Source organism: Bombina bombina, chromosome 4 (genome assembly GCF_027579735.1).
Source record: "Bombina bombina isolate aBomBom1 chromosome 4, aBomBom1.pri, whole genome shotgun sequence".
NCBI lineage: Eukaryota > Metazoa > Chordata > Amphibia > Anura > Bombinatoridae > Bombina > Bombina bombina.
This window is the reverse complement of record NC_069502.1, coordinates 360619922-360635339: the sequence shown is the minus strand read 5'-3', so window position 1 is coordinate 360635339 and position 15418 is coordinate 360619922. Positions and strand designations below refer to the sequence as shown.

Sequence of the window (15418 nt, the reverse complement as noted above, 5' to 3'; positions counted from 1 at the left end):
TTGATGATCTGGGATACTTCCTTCATCGCTAGGGAACTCTTTGTTCCTCCCTGATGATTGATGTACGCTACAGTCGTGATGTTGTCCGACTGAAATCTGATGAATTTGGACTCCGCTAGTTGAGGCCATGCTTGGAGCGTGTTGAATATCGCGCTCAGCTCCAAAATGTTTATCGGGAGAAGAGATTCTTCCAGAGACCATAGACCCTGACCGCATCGGTCGTGACAATGATCCACTCCGGTCTGCGGAAACTCATTCCCTGAGACAGGTGATCTTGAGACAACCACCAGAGAAGAGAGTCTCTGGTTTTCTGGTCCATTTGTATTTGAGGAGATAAATCTGCGTAATCCCCATTCCACTGCTTGAGCATGCACAGTTGCAGTGGTCTGAGATGAATTCGGGCAAAAGGGACTACGTCCATTGCCGCCACCATTAAACCAATTACCTCCATGCACTGAGCCACGGAAGGCCGAGGAATGGAATGAAGAACTCGGCAGGTGTTCAACAGTTTGGACTTCCTAACCTCTGTCAGAAAGATTTTAATTTCTACCGAGTCTATTAGTGTTCCCAGGAAGGGAACCCTTGTAAGCGGGGACAGAGAACTCTTTTCTACGTTCACCTTCCACCCGTGAGACCTTAGAAAGGCCAGAACAATGTCCGTATGAGCCCTAGCTCTGTGGAAAGACGACGCCTGTATTAATATGTCGTCTAGGTAAGGTGCTACTGCAATGCCCCGTGGTCTTAGCACCGCCAGAAGGGACCCTAGCACCTTTGTGAAAATTCTGGGAGCGGTGGCCAACCCGAAAGGAAGGGCCATGAACTGGTAATGTTTGTCCAGAAAGGCGAACCTTAGGAACTGATGGTGATCTTTGTGGATAGGAATATGTAGGTACACATCCTTTAGATCCACGGTAGTCATATACTGACCTTCCTGGATCATGGGCAAGATTGTCCGAATGGTTTCCATCTTGAAAGATGTAACTCTGAGGAATTTGTTTAGAATCTTTAGATCCAGGATTGGCCTGAAAGTTCCCTCCTTTTTGGGAACTACGAACAGGTTTGAGTAAAAGCCCAGTCCTTGTTCTGCAATTGGAACTGGGTATATTTCTCCCATTTTTAGGAGATCTTCTACACAGCGTAAGAACGCCTGTTTCTTTGTTTGGTCTGAAGACAAACGAGAAATGTGGAACCTTCCCCCTGGGGGAGAATCCTTGAATTCTAGAAGGTACTCCTGAGCAACTATTTCTAATGCCCAGGGATCCAGAACATCTCTTGCCCAAGCCTGTGCAAAGAGAGAAAGTCTGCCCCCTACTAGATCCGGTCCCGGATCGGGGGCTACCCCTTTATGCTGTCTTGGTAGCAGGAGCAGGCTTCTTGGCCTGTTTACCCTTATTCCAGCCCTGCAAGGGTTTCCAGGTTGCTTTGGGCTGGGAAGCGTTATCTTGCTTTGCGACAGCAGAGGTTGCAGCAGGTCCGCTCCTGAAGTTGCGAAAGGAGCGAAAATTAGCCTTGTTTTTGGCCTTAAACGGCCTATCTTGTGGAAGGGCATGACCCTTGTCCCCAGTGATATCTGAAATAATTTCTTTCAGCTCTGGAAAAGGGTCTTCCCCTTGAAGGGAATATTTAACAGTTTTGTTTTGGACGACACATCCGCCGACCATGATTTGAGCCAAAGCGCTCTTCACGCCATGATGGCAAAGCCTGGGCAAAACCTGGGTTTTTCACCGCTAGTTTAGCTAACTGGAAAGCGGCATCAGTGATAAAAGAATTAGCCAGCTTTAGAGCATGAATTCTATCCATGACCTCATTGTATGAAGTCTCCCTCTGGAGCGACTCCTCCAGGGCCTCGAACCAAAAAGCCGCTGCAGTAGTTACAGGAATTATGCAGGCAATTGGTTGAAGTAGAAAACCTTGCTGAACAAAAATTTTCTTCAGCAATCCTTCCAATTTTTTATCCATAGGATCTTTGAAAGCACAACTGTCCTCTATTGGTATAGTTGTACGCTTAGCAAGTGTTGAAACAGCCCCCTCTACCTTAGGGACCGTCTGCCACTCGTCCCGCCTGGGGTCGTTTATGGGGAACATTTTCTTAAAGATAGGGGGGAGAACAAAGGGTACACCTGGTCTCTCCCACTCCCTAGTCCCAATATCCGCCACCCTCTTTGGGATCGGAAATGCCTCAGTGTAAACAGGGACCTCTAAAAACCTGTCCATCTTACACAATTTTTCTGGGACCACCATGGGGTCACAATCATCCAGCGTAGCTAAAACCTCCTTAAGCAGAACACGGAGGTGTTCCAGCTTAAATTTAAACGCTAAGGAATCTGAATCTTCCCGCTGAGAAACTTTTCCTGTTTTAGAAATTTCTCCCTCAGACAGACCTTCCCTCACTGCTACTTCTGAGTTTTGTGAGGGTACTACAGATAAATTATCCAAAGCGTCTGATTACTCATCCTCTGTATTTAAAACTGAGCAATCACGCTTCCTTGGAAAAACTGGCAGTTTAGATAAAAATGCTGCAAGAGAATTATCCATTACTGCTGCTAATTGTTGTAAAGTAATAGGGGCCAATGCGCTAGTAGTACTAGGCATCACTTGCGCGGGTGTAACTGGTGTCAACACATGGGGAGAGGAAGAAGGACTATCCTCATTACCCTCTGTTAAAGAATCATCTTGGGCTACATTTTTAAGTTTCACTCGATGGTCTTTAAAATGCTTAGATGTTTTAGCACACTTTACACATAAATGCAATGGGGGTACCGCCATGGCTTTTAAACATAAAGAACAAGGTCTATCTGAAGTCTCAGACATGTTTGACAGAGTTATACAGCACTACAATACAGAAAAAATCACTTTTTGAAAAAACGTTACTGTGTCTTTAAATAATAAAAAGCACACACTTTTTTTCCAAATCACTAAAAAACATCCGATCTTTATGAAATTTTCACCACATGATCCTAATGCTTTGAAATGATTGCACACAAATTTTCAAAACCGGTTTAACACACTACAGCACAGTGCCACAGTCTTTGCTGCGGCCCTACCTTCCCGTAGGGTTATTTGTAGCAGAAATATAAGCCTCCTTGATGTCCTCCTGCACTCTCAGGACTCTACACATGAAGCTGCATGAGCTGTCTTGAAAATCAACTGCGCAACTGAGGCGCGAAAATGAGGCCCCCTCCCTCTTCAGTCCAGAGTTATGGGGCCTTCCTGAGTCAGACTAGGCGTCTGATAATATGCCAGGCGAAATAAAAAACCCCACAAAGTGTTTACAACGTTTCAAACACTTAAATAAATATAATATTCCATTAATAAAATAATCGATTTAGCCCATCACAGTGTCTACCAGTATTTAAAGGGACAGTATACACTCATTTTCATATAACTGCATGTAATAGACACTACTATAAAGAATAATATGCACAGATACTGATATAAAAATTCAGTATAAAACTGTTTAAAAACTTACTTGGAAGCTGTCAGTTTACCTCTGTTGAAAAGGTAGCTAGAAAGCCCACTGTAAGTGGCAAATAAGACACTCCCCCCCCTCCCACTTCTTTTGCATATGAAAAGACCCTTTACACAAACAGGAGCAAGCTGGAGTAGGTAGTCGAGCGCATTCACATAAAACTTTGGGGCTTGGTTAGGAGTCTGAAAATCAGAGCAATGTTATTTAAAAATAAGCAAAACTATACATTAATTAAAAAAAAAAAAAACTTTATGGGCTATATAAATAGATTATCTACAAAACATTTATGCAAAGAAAAAATGAGTGTATAATGTCCCTTTAAGCCCTTAACTGAAGCCATCCTTCTATACTGTGTTTCAGAAAATGGCTTACCTTCCCTCATGGGGATTTCTGTCAGTCTTCTAGCATTACCAGGTCTTGTTAGAAATAAATGACTGAGCATACACTCATTTTCATATAACTGCATGTAATAGACACTACTATAAAGAATAATATGCACAGATACTGATATAAAAATCCAGTATAAAACTGTTTAAAAACGTACTTAGAAGCGCTCAGTTTTAGCTCCGTTGGAAAGGTAGCTGGAAAGCCCACTGCAAGTGGAAAATAAGACACTCCCCCACTCCCCCTTCTTTTGCATATGAAAAGACCATTTACACAAGCAGGAGCAAGCTGGAGAAGGTAGCTGACAGTATTCACATAAAACTTTGGGGCTTGGTTAGGAGTCTGAAAATCAGAGCAATGTTATTAAAAAATAAGCAAAACTAAACATTTAAAAAAAAAAAAAACCTTTATGGGCTATATAAATAGATCATCTACAAAACATTTATGCAAAGAAAAAATGAGTGTATAATGTCCCTTTAAGCAGTTAAGCCTGCAAACTGTTCCCCCCAACTGAAGTTCTCCGGTACTCAACAGTCCTGTGTGGGAACAGCAATGGATTTTAGTTACAACATGCTAAAATCGTTTTCCTCTCAGCAGAAATCTTCATCACTTTCTGCCTCAGAGTAAATAGTACAAACCGGCACTATTTTAAAATAACAAACTCTTGATTGAAGAAATAAAAACTACAAATCTAACACCACAAACTCTTTACCCTCCCGTGGAGACTTGTTAGAGCGGCAAAGAGAATGACTGGGGGGCGGAGCCTGAGGGGAGCTATATGGACAGCTTTGCTGTGTGCTCTCTTTGCCACTTTCTGTAGGGATTGAGAATATCCCACAAGTAAGGATGAATCCGTGGACTGAATACACCTAGTAAGAGAAATATTATTTGCAAGCTGCTAAACAGTTTAGAATTCCAACTACGCCCAGATTATTAAGATATGTTCTATTTACATTTCTGGATTTGGACATAAGGAAGGAAATACAATGTCTTGACTACTGTTCTCTGAAGAGACTACCTTAGGTATAAATCCTGACAATCCCTTTTCCAAACCATCCTTCTAGGAACTTTGAAAGAAGATAAATGCAAACTACTCTCACCACACCATGAAAGATAAAGCTTCATTTCTTTATGGTATATCTTCCAGGTACGATTTACAAGCTTGAAAGTGTATCAACAGATCTGAGAAACCTCTCTGAGAAAGAATTAACTGTTCAATCTCAAAGCTATTAAACGCAAAGACTGGAGATTTTAATGAAAAAAGGGTCAATGAGACAATAGATCTTGACAAAGTGGAAGATGCCATGGAAGAGCACTGGACTTTTAAACCAGCTCTGCATACAAATTTCTGTGTGACCATGCTAGAGCAATCCGTGACAAGCTAGTACTGTCAGAAGAAGGATAATTGGAGGAAACAAACTAAGTGAATGGCCCAAGGAACTGCCAGAGTATCAATAAGGTCTGCTTGTGGATCTCAAAACCTTGCACCATATCTGAGAAGTTTGGGGTTATGGCGCAAACCTATTAAATTTATGTCTGGGAGACCCAAACAACAAACTAATTTGTTAAAACATCTCCTGATTGAGGGACCACTCCCCTGAATAAAGAGAGACTGATGATTCAAATGGTCTGCCTCCCAACTGTGGACTCCTATAATGTGAACTTCTAAGATTGCACAGGATAGAGTTTGTGATACATCCTTCATTGCTAAAGGATTGCAAAACCCTGATTGATGTAGGCTTTCGCTGTGCTATTGTCTGACTGAAAGTGAATGTAGGGTTCTCCCTTGAGAAGAGACTGAAAGCCTCTGAAGTTTGCACAAAGCTCTAGAACATTGATTTGTAACCCAACATCCTGAGGAAACAAAACTCCCTGTGACTTCTAAGAACCCCAACATAAGAGACTTGTGTCTGTGATAATTATTGTCCTAGACATAGAAAAGACATTTCTTGAGAGAAATTCTAATCTGAAAGCCACCAAGAGGAGAGGGAATGTCTGACTGAAAATGATAAATAAATTAATTGTTTGAGAGAGGAGAGTATAAATCGCCACTTCATTGTTTCAGCATGCTGAGCTGAAGGGGACACAAGTGAAAACAAAGCAAAGAGGAGAGCATCTGTTGCTGCTACCATTAAGCCTATCACCTTCATACACAGAGCTACCGAAGACAGACCTTGTCTGAAGATTTTTACATGCTGCTTGTAACTTGATCTTAGTGTTCTGTGAGATAGAGACGCATGGCTTAGTCATGACTAAGGGCCTATAGCAGGCCTTAAACGTTGTATTTTCTTTCTTTATGGACCCCATGTGAAAAAATAAAGGTCTTTTTTAACTTTGGAGGCTAGAATACCCTTTCGTTTTCTATTGGATTGCAATTTGGATGTGGCAGGTCCTATATTCTGTGCCCCACAGACCAAGAGACAGGTGTGCTGTTTTTCAAACTTTTTTGAAATGCTTGTACCACCAGAAAAAGTGTTGCTGCACAATGCTATCCATGAGTTGTGGAAAATCCTAAATATACTCTACAAGTAATGAAGACTTACTGACTAGTTTTGCTACAATGAAAATATATTGTCTATTTGTCCCCAGAACCTGCTTATCAAATGATGTCCAGAGAAAGCATCAGAATACTTAAGTATTGTGTGTTTAAACATGGGCACATTTTTACAAAACAATCTGATCACCTGTGACAAAGAGAGCCCTCTGGATATGATATATAAAAAAAAAAATGTACTTTCTAATAATCTGTGGGCTTTGTTAGTGTACAAACTTACCTGACAGACACTCACTCTACTGCTTACCCATCTGCACCTTTTCTGCTTTCAGTATAGATCTCTCCCAGTACTGTATAAAATGGCAGAGGATTGTTCATAGGAGTACAACAACAAAGCAAAACAGCCAGTCCCACATCACCTCTAGCAGTCTGCTGACAAAAACTCCTGCAGGAGACTTACAGCCTTAATATCCCCCTATACACCTTTCTTCTTGTCTTAGCTCTCAAAAAGTGGAATAATGGGTTAAAAAAAACTTCCAGAGAAGAAGACTGGAGCACCTCAATTCTTTACCAACCCCTGTGGAGAAAAAGATAAAAGACTGAGAGGTACAGGGAACTAGGAGGCACTAAAAGCTCTTGGTGTGTTGAGCATTTTCGCCTCCTACTGGTGAACAGGTGTTAAATGGATAGGAAACCCACATTTTTTCTTTCATGATTCAGATAGAGCATGCAATTTTAAACAACTTTCTAATTTACTCCCTATTACTTTTTCTTTGATCTCTTTATATCTTTATTTGAAAAAGCAGGAATATAAGCTTAGGAGCCAGCCCATTTTTGGTTTAGCAGAAAAACAGTTGATAATGGGAGTACATTAGAAAGTTGCATGTCCTTTTTAAATCATGAAAGAAAAAATGTGGGTTTTGTATCTCTTTAAATCCCAAGGACTAATTTAATATGATTAACATATATGGCATATGTAAGTTTACTCCTTTTTCTGCTAAAAGCAATGCACATCATCCTCATTTGTGTTGTAATGATAGAGGCTTTGCTTCAATAAGAAGTTTGTATGTGGATCAAGGCCGCGATCCAGGATGAATAATCTGTAGGCAACATAAAGAGACAGAAGCGCCACATGGCCTAGTATTGTATGGATAGATGAGAAATAGTGTGTGGTATATTATACTCACATTTGGTATAGCACCCCTATTGGTGCAGAAAAAGCAGGCTGGAATCAGTCACCCATCAGACTGACCTCCGGTGTATAATCATCAATCTGTAGGTGGTGTAAAGAAACAAACAAAAACGCCAATATGGGTCAGTACTGTCTGAATAAGTGAGAGATGGTGTAAAAAAACATATGGTAGACCACCTCTCTTGGTGCATTAGAGGCAGTCAACCGGTGGCTGTTTTCATCAGGCTTAATCACGAAACAGCCACCGGTTGGCTGAGAAACGAGTTGATGGTTTTTACTCATTTTAATAAAGTAAGTTTATACACTTACCACTTGCTGCCATACTTTTTTATTCTCATCTACATCTTGGTTTCCTGACCCTTTGGAGTTTTCTGCTACACCGGAGGTCAGTCTGCTGGGTGACTGTTTGACTCCAGCCTGCCCCTAATACACCAAGAGAGGTGCTCTACCACCTCTCACTTATTCATACAGTACTAGACCATATTGGCGTTTTTGTTTGCTTCTTTACACCACCTACAGATTGCTGATTAAACACCTGAGGTTAGTCTGCTGGGTGACTGTTTGATTCCAGCCTGCTTTTTCTGCACCAATAAGGGTGCTATATCAAATGGGAGTGTAATATACCACACACTATTTCTCATCTATCCATACAATACTAGGCCATGGGGGAGTGTGAAAGCAGCAATAAAGGTCATTATGTTGACATTAAACTCTCCTTTACAAAATAAATAATGTGCTTAACCCTTACAAAAGGTAAAGTTGAGCTGGGGAGCTACAAGACTTGCAGCTCCACAGCAGGCAACACAACCAGACAACCAATCATAAGCAGCAGTCCAATGACCTAACCAATAACGAGATGTATCCTGCTCGGGAGCTGCAAGGCAGAAAGCAATTGAGTAGGACTTTCCCTGTGTGTTTCCACCTTTGGTGCGGGGTAAACACATAATATGCATGTGATGCAAAGATGCCTCTATTCAAAATTAAAAAGCATTCATATTCTGACTATTATGTCCCTTTAAGGCAATTTTACCCAATCAAAGCAGCCACTATGGTTACAATCTACAGGTATAAAAATACAGAGGTTTCACAAGTACCATTTTTCAGTTTGTCATATCCCAGTGCATGACGGATTTCTTTCAGGCTGGAACCACGTGCCCCCAACTCAATCATTCCCACTGCAATAGCGATGCTTAAGGGTGAGAAGAAGATATTTTCATCTTCCTTTATGGCTCTTAGTTCATGGTAGACCTTAACAGAGAGCTCAGTTATGGTCTCATCATGGATACTTGCACTGAGAACTAACGCATGTAGCATCAGTAAAGAAATCAGGCCAAGGGGATGCATTGTAGAGTGTATCCTACAGAAAATGACAAAGAATTAAAATGAACTGAATATAAACAGACATATATACATATTCATATTTAAATTGCAATTACACATTTACAAGTTTCAAAGCTAACACCTCAGAGAATAGATCAGGGAATGACAAATCTATTAGGAAACTACAGAATCAGCTAGAACACTAAGGCCTAGATTTAGAGTTGGGCGGTAGCCGTGAAAACCAGCGTTAGAGGCTCCTAACGCTGGTTTTTACCGCCCTCTGGTATTTAGAGTCAGTCAGGAAAGGGTCTAACGCTCACTTTTCAGCCGCGACATTTCCATACCGCAGATCCCCTTACGTCAATTGCGTATCCTATCTTTTCAATGGGATCTTTCTAACTCCGGTATTTAGAGTTGTGGCTGAAGTGAGCGTTAGAATTCTAACGACAAAACTCCAGCCGCAGAAAAAAGTCAGTAGTTCTGGGCTAACGCCGGTTTATAAAGCCCTTAACTACTGTGCTCTAAAGTACACTAACACCCATAAACTACCTATGTACCCCTAAACCGAGGTCCCCCCACATCGCCGCCACTCTATTAAATTTTTTTAACCCGTAATCTGCCGACCGCCACCTAAGTTATACTTATGTACCCCTAATCTGCTACCCCTAACACCGCCGACCCCTATATTATATTTATTAACCCCTAACCTGCCCCCCACAATGTCGCCGCCAGCTACCTACAATAATTAACCCCTAATCTGCCGACCGCAAAGCGCCGCTACCTACGTTATCCTTATGTACCCCTAATCTGCTGCCCCTAACACCGCCGACCCCTATATTATATTTATTAACCCCTAATCTGCCCCCCTCAACGTCGCCTCCACCTGCCTATACTTATTAACCCCTAATCTGCCAAGCGGACCACACCGCTACTATAATAAAGTTATTAACCGCTAATCCGCCTCACTCCCGCCTCAATAACCCTATAATAAATAGTATTAACCCCTAATCTGCCCTCCCTAACATTGCCGACACCTAACTTCAATTATTAACCCCTAATCTGCCGACCGAATCTCGCCGCTACTGTAATAAACGGATTAACCCCTAAAGCTAAGTCTAACCCTAACACTAACACCCCCCTAAGTTAAATATAATTTAAATCTAACAAAATAAATTAACTCTTATTAAATAAATTATTCCTATTTAAAGCTAAATACTTACCTGTAAAATAAACCCTAATATAGCTACAATATAAATTATAATTATATTATAGCTATTTTAGGATTTATATTTATTTTACAGGTAACTTTGTATTTATTTTAACCAGGTACAATAGCTATTAAATAGTTAAGAACTATTTAATAGCTAAAATAGTTAAAATAATTACAAAATTACCTGTAAAATAAATCCTAACCTAAGTTACAATTAAACCTAACACTACACTATCAATAAATAAATTAAATAAAATACCTACAATTACCTACAATTAAACCTAACACTACACTATCAATAAATAAATTAAATAAAATACCTACAATTACCTACAATTAAACCTAACACTACACTATCAATAAATTAAATACAATACCTACAAATAACTACAATTAAATAAACTAACTAAAGTACAAATAAAATAAAAAAGAACTAAGTTACAAAAAATAATAAAATATTTACAAACATTAGAAAAATATTACAACAATTTTAAACTAATTACACCTACTCTAAGCCCCCTAATAAAATAACAAAGCCCCCCAAAATAAAAAAATGCCCTACCGTATTCTAAATTAAAAAAGTTCAAAGCTCTTTTACCTTACCAGCCCTGAACAGGGCCCTTTGCGGGGCATGCCCCAAGAAATTCAGCTCTTTTGCCTGTAAAAAAACACATACAATACCCCCCCCCCCCAACATTACAACCCACCACCCACATACCCCTAATCTAACACAAACCCCCCTTAAATAAACCTAACACTAAGCCCCTGAAGATCTCCCTACCTTGTCGTCACCACACCGGGTCCCGATCTGTCCAGAAGAGCCTCCGAAATCTTCATCCAAGCCCAAGCAGGGGCTGAAGAGTGACGTCCATCCTCCGGCTGAAGTCTGGATCCAAGCGGCAAATGAAGAAGTCCATCTTCGGGAAGAAATCTTCATCCTATCCGGGCAGAAGAGGACATCCGGACCGGCAAACATCTTCATCCAAGCCGCATCTTCTATGTTGTTCCATCGGATGACGAGCGGCTGATCTTGAAGACCTCCGGCGCGGATCCATCCTCTTCGTTTCTACGTCCAACTGAAGAATGAAGGTTCCTTTAAATGACGTCATCCAAGATGGCATCCCTTGAATTCCGATTGGCTGATATGATTCTATCAGCCAATCGGAATTAAGGTAGGAATATTCTGATTGGCTGATGGAATCAGCCAATCAGAATCAAGTTCAATCCGATTGGCTGATCCGATCAGCCAATCAGATTGAGATTGCATTCTATTGGCTGTTCGATCAGCCAATAGAATGTGAGCTCAATCTGATTGGCTGATCGGATCAGCCAATCAGATTGAACTTGATTCTGATTGGCTGATTCCATCAGCCAATCAGAATTTTCCTACCTTAATTCCTATTGGCTGATAGAATCCTATCAGCCAATCGGAATTCGAGGGACGCCATCTTGGATGACGTCCCTTAAAGGAACCGTCATTCTTCAGTTGGACGTCGTTGGAAGAAGATTGGTCCGCGCTGGAGGTCTTCACGATGGAGCCGTTCCTTATCGGATGAAGATAGAAGATGCCGCTTGGATCAAGATGGTTGCCGGTCTGGATCGCCTCTTCTTCCCGGATAGGATCAAGACTTTGGAGCCTATTCTGGACCTCTTCAGCCGCAGGATTATGGATCGCCAGCCCCCGCTTGGGTTGGATGAAGATTTTGGAGCCAGGACCGATCGGTGATACCCGGTGAGGTGAAGATAAGGTAGGAAGATCTTCAGGGGCTTAGTGTTAGGTTTATTTAAGGGGGGTTTTGGTTAGATTAGGGGTATGTGGGTGGTGGGTTGTAATGTTGGGGGGGGGTATTGTATGTGTTTTTTTACAGGCAAAAGAGCTGAATTTCTTGGGGCATGCCCCGCAAAGGGCCCTGTTCAGGGCTGGTAAGGTAAAAGAGCTTTGAACTTTTTAAATTTAGAATAGGGTAGGGCATTTTTTTATTTTGGGGGTCTTTGTTATTTTATTAGGGGGCTTAGAGTAATTAGTTTAAAATTGTTGTAATATTTTTCTAATGTTTGTAAATATTTTTTTATTGTTTGTAACTTAGTTCTTTTTTATTTTTTGTACTTTAGTTAGTTTATTTAATTGTAGTTATTTGTAGGTATTGTATTTAATTCCTTTATTGATAGTGTAGTAGTAGGTTTAATTGTAGGTATTTTATTTAATTTATTTATTGATAGTGTAGTGTTAGGTTTAATTGTAACTTAGGTTAGGATTTATTTTACAGGTAAATGTGTAATTATTTTAACTATTTTAGCTATTAAATAGTTCTTAACTATTTAATAGCTATTGTACCTGGTTAAAATAAATAGTTACCTGTAAAATAAATATAAATCCTAAAATAGTTATAATATAATTATAATTTATATTGTAGCTATATTAGGATTTATTTTACAGGTAAGTATTTAGCTTTAAATAGGAATAATTTATTTAATAAGAGTTAATTTATTTCGTTAGATTTAAATTATATTTAACTTAGGGGGGTGTTAGTGTTAGGGTTAGACTTAGCTTTAGGGGTTAATACATTTATTAGAATAGCGGTGAGCTCCAGTCGGCAGATTAGGGGTTAATGTTTGAAGTTAGGTGTCGGCGATGTTAGGGAGGGCAGATTAGGGGTTAATACTATTTATTATAGGGTTAGTGAGGCGGATTAGGGGTTAATAAGTGTAGGCGACGTTGTGGGGGGCAGATTTGGGGTTAATAAACATAATATAGGGGTCGGCGGTGTTAGGGGCAGCAGATTAGGGGTACATAGGGATAATGGAAGTAGCGGCGGTTTACGGAGCGGCAGATTAGGGGTTAATAATAATATGCAGGTGTCAGCGATAGCGGGGGCGGCAGAATAGGGGTTAATAAGTGTAAGGTTAGGGGTGTTTAGACTCGGGGTACATGTTAGAGTGTTCGGTGCAGACGTAGGAAGTGTTTCCCCATAGCAAACAATGGGGCTGCGTTAGGAGCTGAACGCGGCTTTTTTGCAGGTGTTAGGTTTTATTTCAGCTCAAACAGCCCCGTTGTTTTCTAAGGGGGAATCGTGCATGAGCACGTTTTTGAAGCTGGCCGCGTCCGTAAGCACCGCTGGTATCGAGAGTTGAAGTTGCGTTAAATATGCTCTACGCTCCTTTTTTGGAGCCTAACGCAGCCATTCTGTGAACTCTCAATACCAGCGGTATTTAAAAGGTGCGGCCAGAAAAAAGCACGCGTAGCTAACGCACCCCTTTGGCCGCAGAACTCTAAATCTAGGCGTAAGGAACTAACAAAAATAAAGCTCAAGAGCTGATTTAGACAGAATATCATAACTTTCCAATATGCTTCTCTTATCAAATGGACTTTGTTTTCTTGGCATCCTTTGCCAAAAAGAGGATAGGTAGGCTTAGGAGCGTGTAAGTGTCTGTAGTACTATAAGGTAGCAGTGTTGCAAACATGCTTTTTATTACAGTGAGCGGACTGCTGCAATATAGTGCACAAAAACAATCTTGTAAAAAACTGGTGCAATATGGTCTTCCAAACATGAACACGGCTTATCTAGGTTTTTCTTTTCAACAAAGAATACCATGAAAACAAAAGTAAATGTGATAATAGAAGTACATTGGAAACTTTCTTAAAATTGTATGCTCTCTCTGTCTTATGAAAGAAAATTATTGGGTTTAATGTCCCTTTAAGTCCTAGACTATAAATATTGAAGAATAAAAAAGTAGGTATGTGCATTCAGATTCTTAGTTAGCATTCAGATTTTGGAAGAATGCGGCCGCTCGTGGCGTTTATCTCTCTTTTCTGAGCCGAATTCCTTCTTGTTAAAGTGCAACACACTAATATCTGGATTTCTACAGATCTTAGTGTGTTGCAAAAGGAACCCAGATCTGAAAAGAGTCGAACTCCATGAGCAGCTGCCAACTTCTGCATTCGAATGCTAACAAAGAATCCAAATGCACATAACTAATAAAGTGCTTCGGACTGAATAGCTTATATCACAATCTGTATTATTAATCTATAAAAACACCACAATGATCATTTTTAAAGTAAAGTAGAATTCCCATTTTTTACAGGGCTCGACAAACCCAGGAGCCAGAGAGCCACTGGCTCCCAGAATTTTACCCATGGCTCCTATGTTTTGGGGTTATTTTCCATGTAAGGTTATACAAATACAACTGTCTGGCTCCTAAAAGTATTTCTGGGTCCTAAATATTCTAACTGGTTCCTAAATTTTAAACAGATATGTCAACCCCTGCTTTATAACCTAACAGTATCTTTACAGCAGTCAAAAATATAAACAGTTAAGTATTCATTAAAAAGATATTTCCTGTAAAAAAATTATATTAATATGACTTTTAAAAATCAAATGTATATTCAGCAACATTTTTCAGCTCCAGCATTTATGCAATCTATAGTTTGTATTTATTTATAAATGAGAAGAAAATACCAGGAGCTTTATAACAGAGCAACAAGATAATTTATATTCCAAAATAAAACATAAGTCTCAACAAATTGCAGAAAAAAATTTAAACTAATACAAAGTTGCTAATACCATTTAGATAAAAAAAAAATACAGGTGGCCCTCGTTTTACAACGGTTCAATTTACACTGTTTCAGAATAACAACCTTTTTTTTCCAGTCATGTGACTGCTATTGAAAAGCATTGAGAAGCAGTGCATTTATTAAAATAGCCAGTAGGTGGAGCTGTCCGCTTGTGTTGCAGCAAAGCCAAGCAAGCTGAAATTAATCAGTTTAACCAGACCTGAGCTATCGAGCAGATTTCAAAGGAACAAGATATTTATGTCTATAAATCAGTCCAGATTGGAATACATAGAAAGAACTGTTTGCAGAAAAATGCAAGTGAAATCTGTGTTGTATTGATTATTTTATTAGGTTTATAATGCTGTTTAGCAAATGTTTTTGTTCATTTAACTTAGTTTAATTATATATTCTGTGTTGTGTGATTATTTTATTAGGTTTATAATACTGTTTAGCATTTAAAGTCTTCATTTCAAAGCTTTAAAAATAATGTATTAGGTGTTACTTATGACAATTTTGAGAGGGGCCTGGAACCTCTCTCCCTCACTTCCCATTGACTTACATTATAAACTGGGTTTCAATTTACAACGGTTTTGATTTACAACCATTCCTTCTGGAACCTAACCCCGGCGTAAACTGAGGGCTACCTGTATATACAAATTTTGGATCAGTTTCTGTTTCAATACAGGTAGCCCTCAGTTTATGCCGGGGTAAGGTTCCAGAAGAAATGGTTGCAAATCAAAACCGTTGTAAATTGAAACCCAGTTTATAATGTAAGTCAATGGGAAGTGCAAGTGAGG

General features: G+C 39.8%; 1 protein-coding gene across 1 annotated transcript in view; it reads right to left on the bottom strand.

Annotated features, from left to right (window-relative positions):
* Window positions 1-15418, bottom strand: part of SERPINI1 (serpin family I member 1) — a 229498-nt gene that overhangs the window by 147615 nt on the left and 66465 nt on the right. The window contains exon 2 of the mRNA XM_053710113.1: window positions 8634-8896. Coding sequence (XP_053566088.1) covers window positions 8634-8883 — 250 coding nt within the window. The 5' untranslated portion in view covers window positions 8884-8896. The remainder of the gene's footprint in view (window positions 1-8633; window positions 8897-15418) is intronic.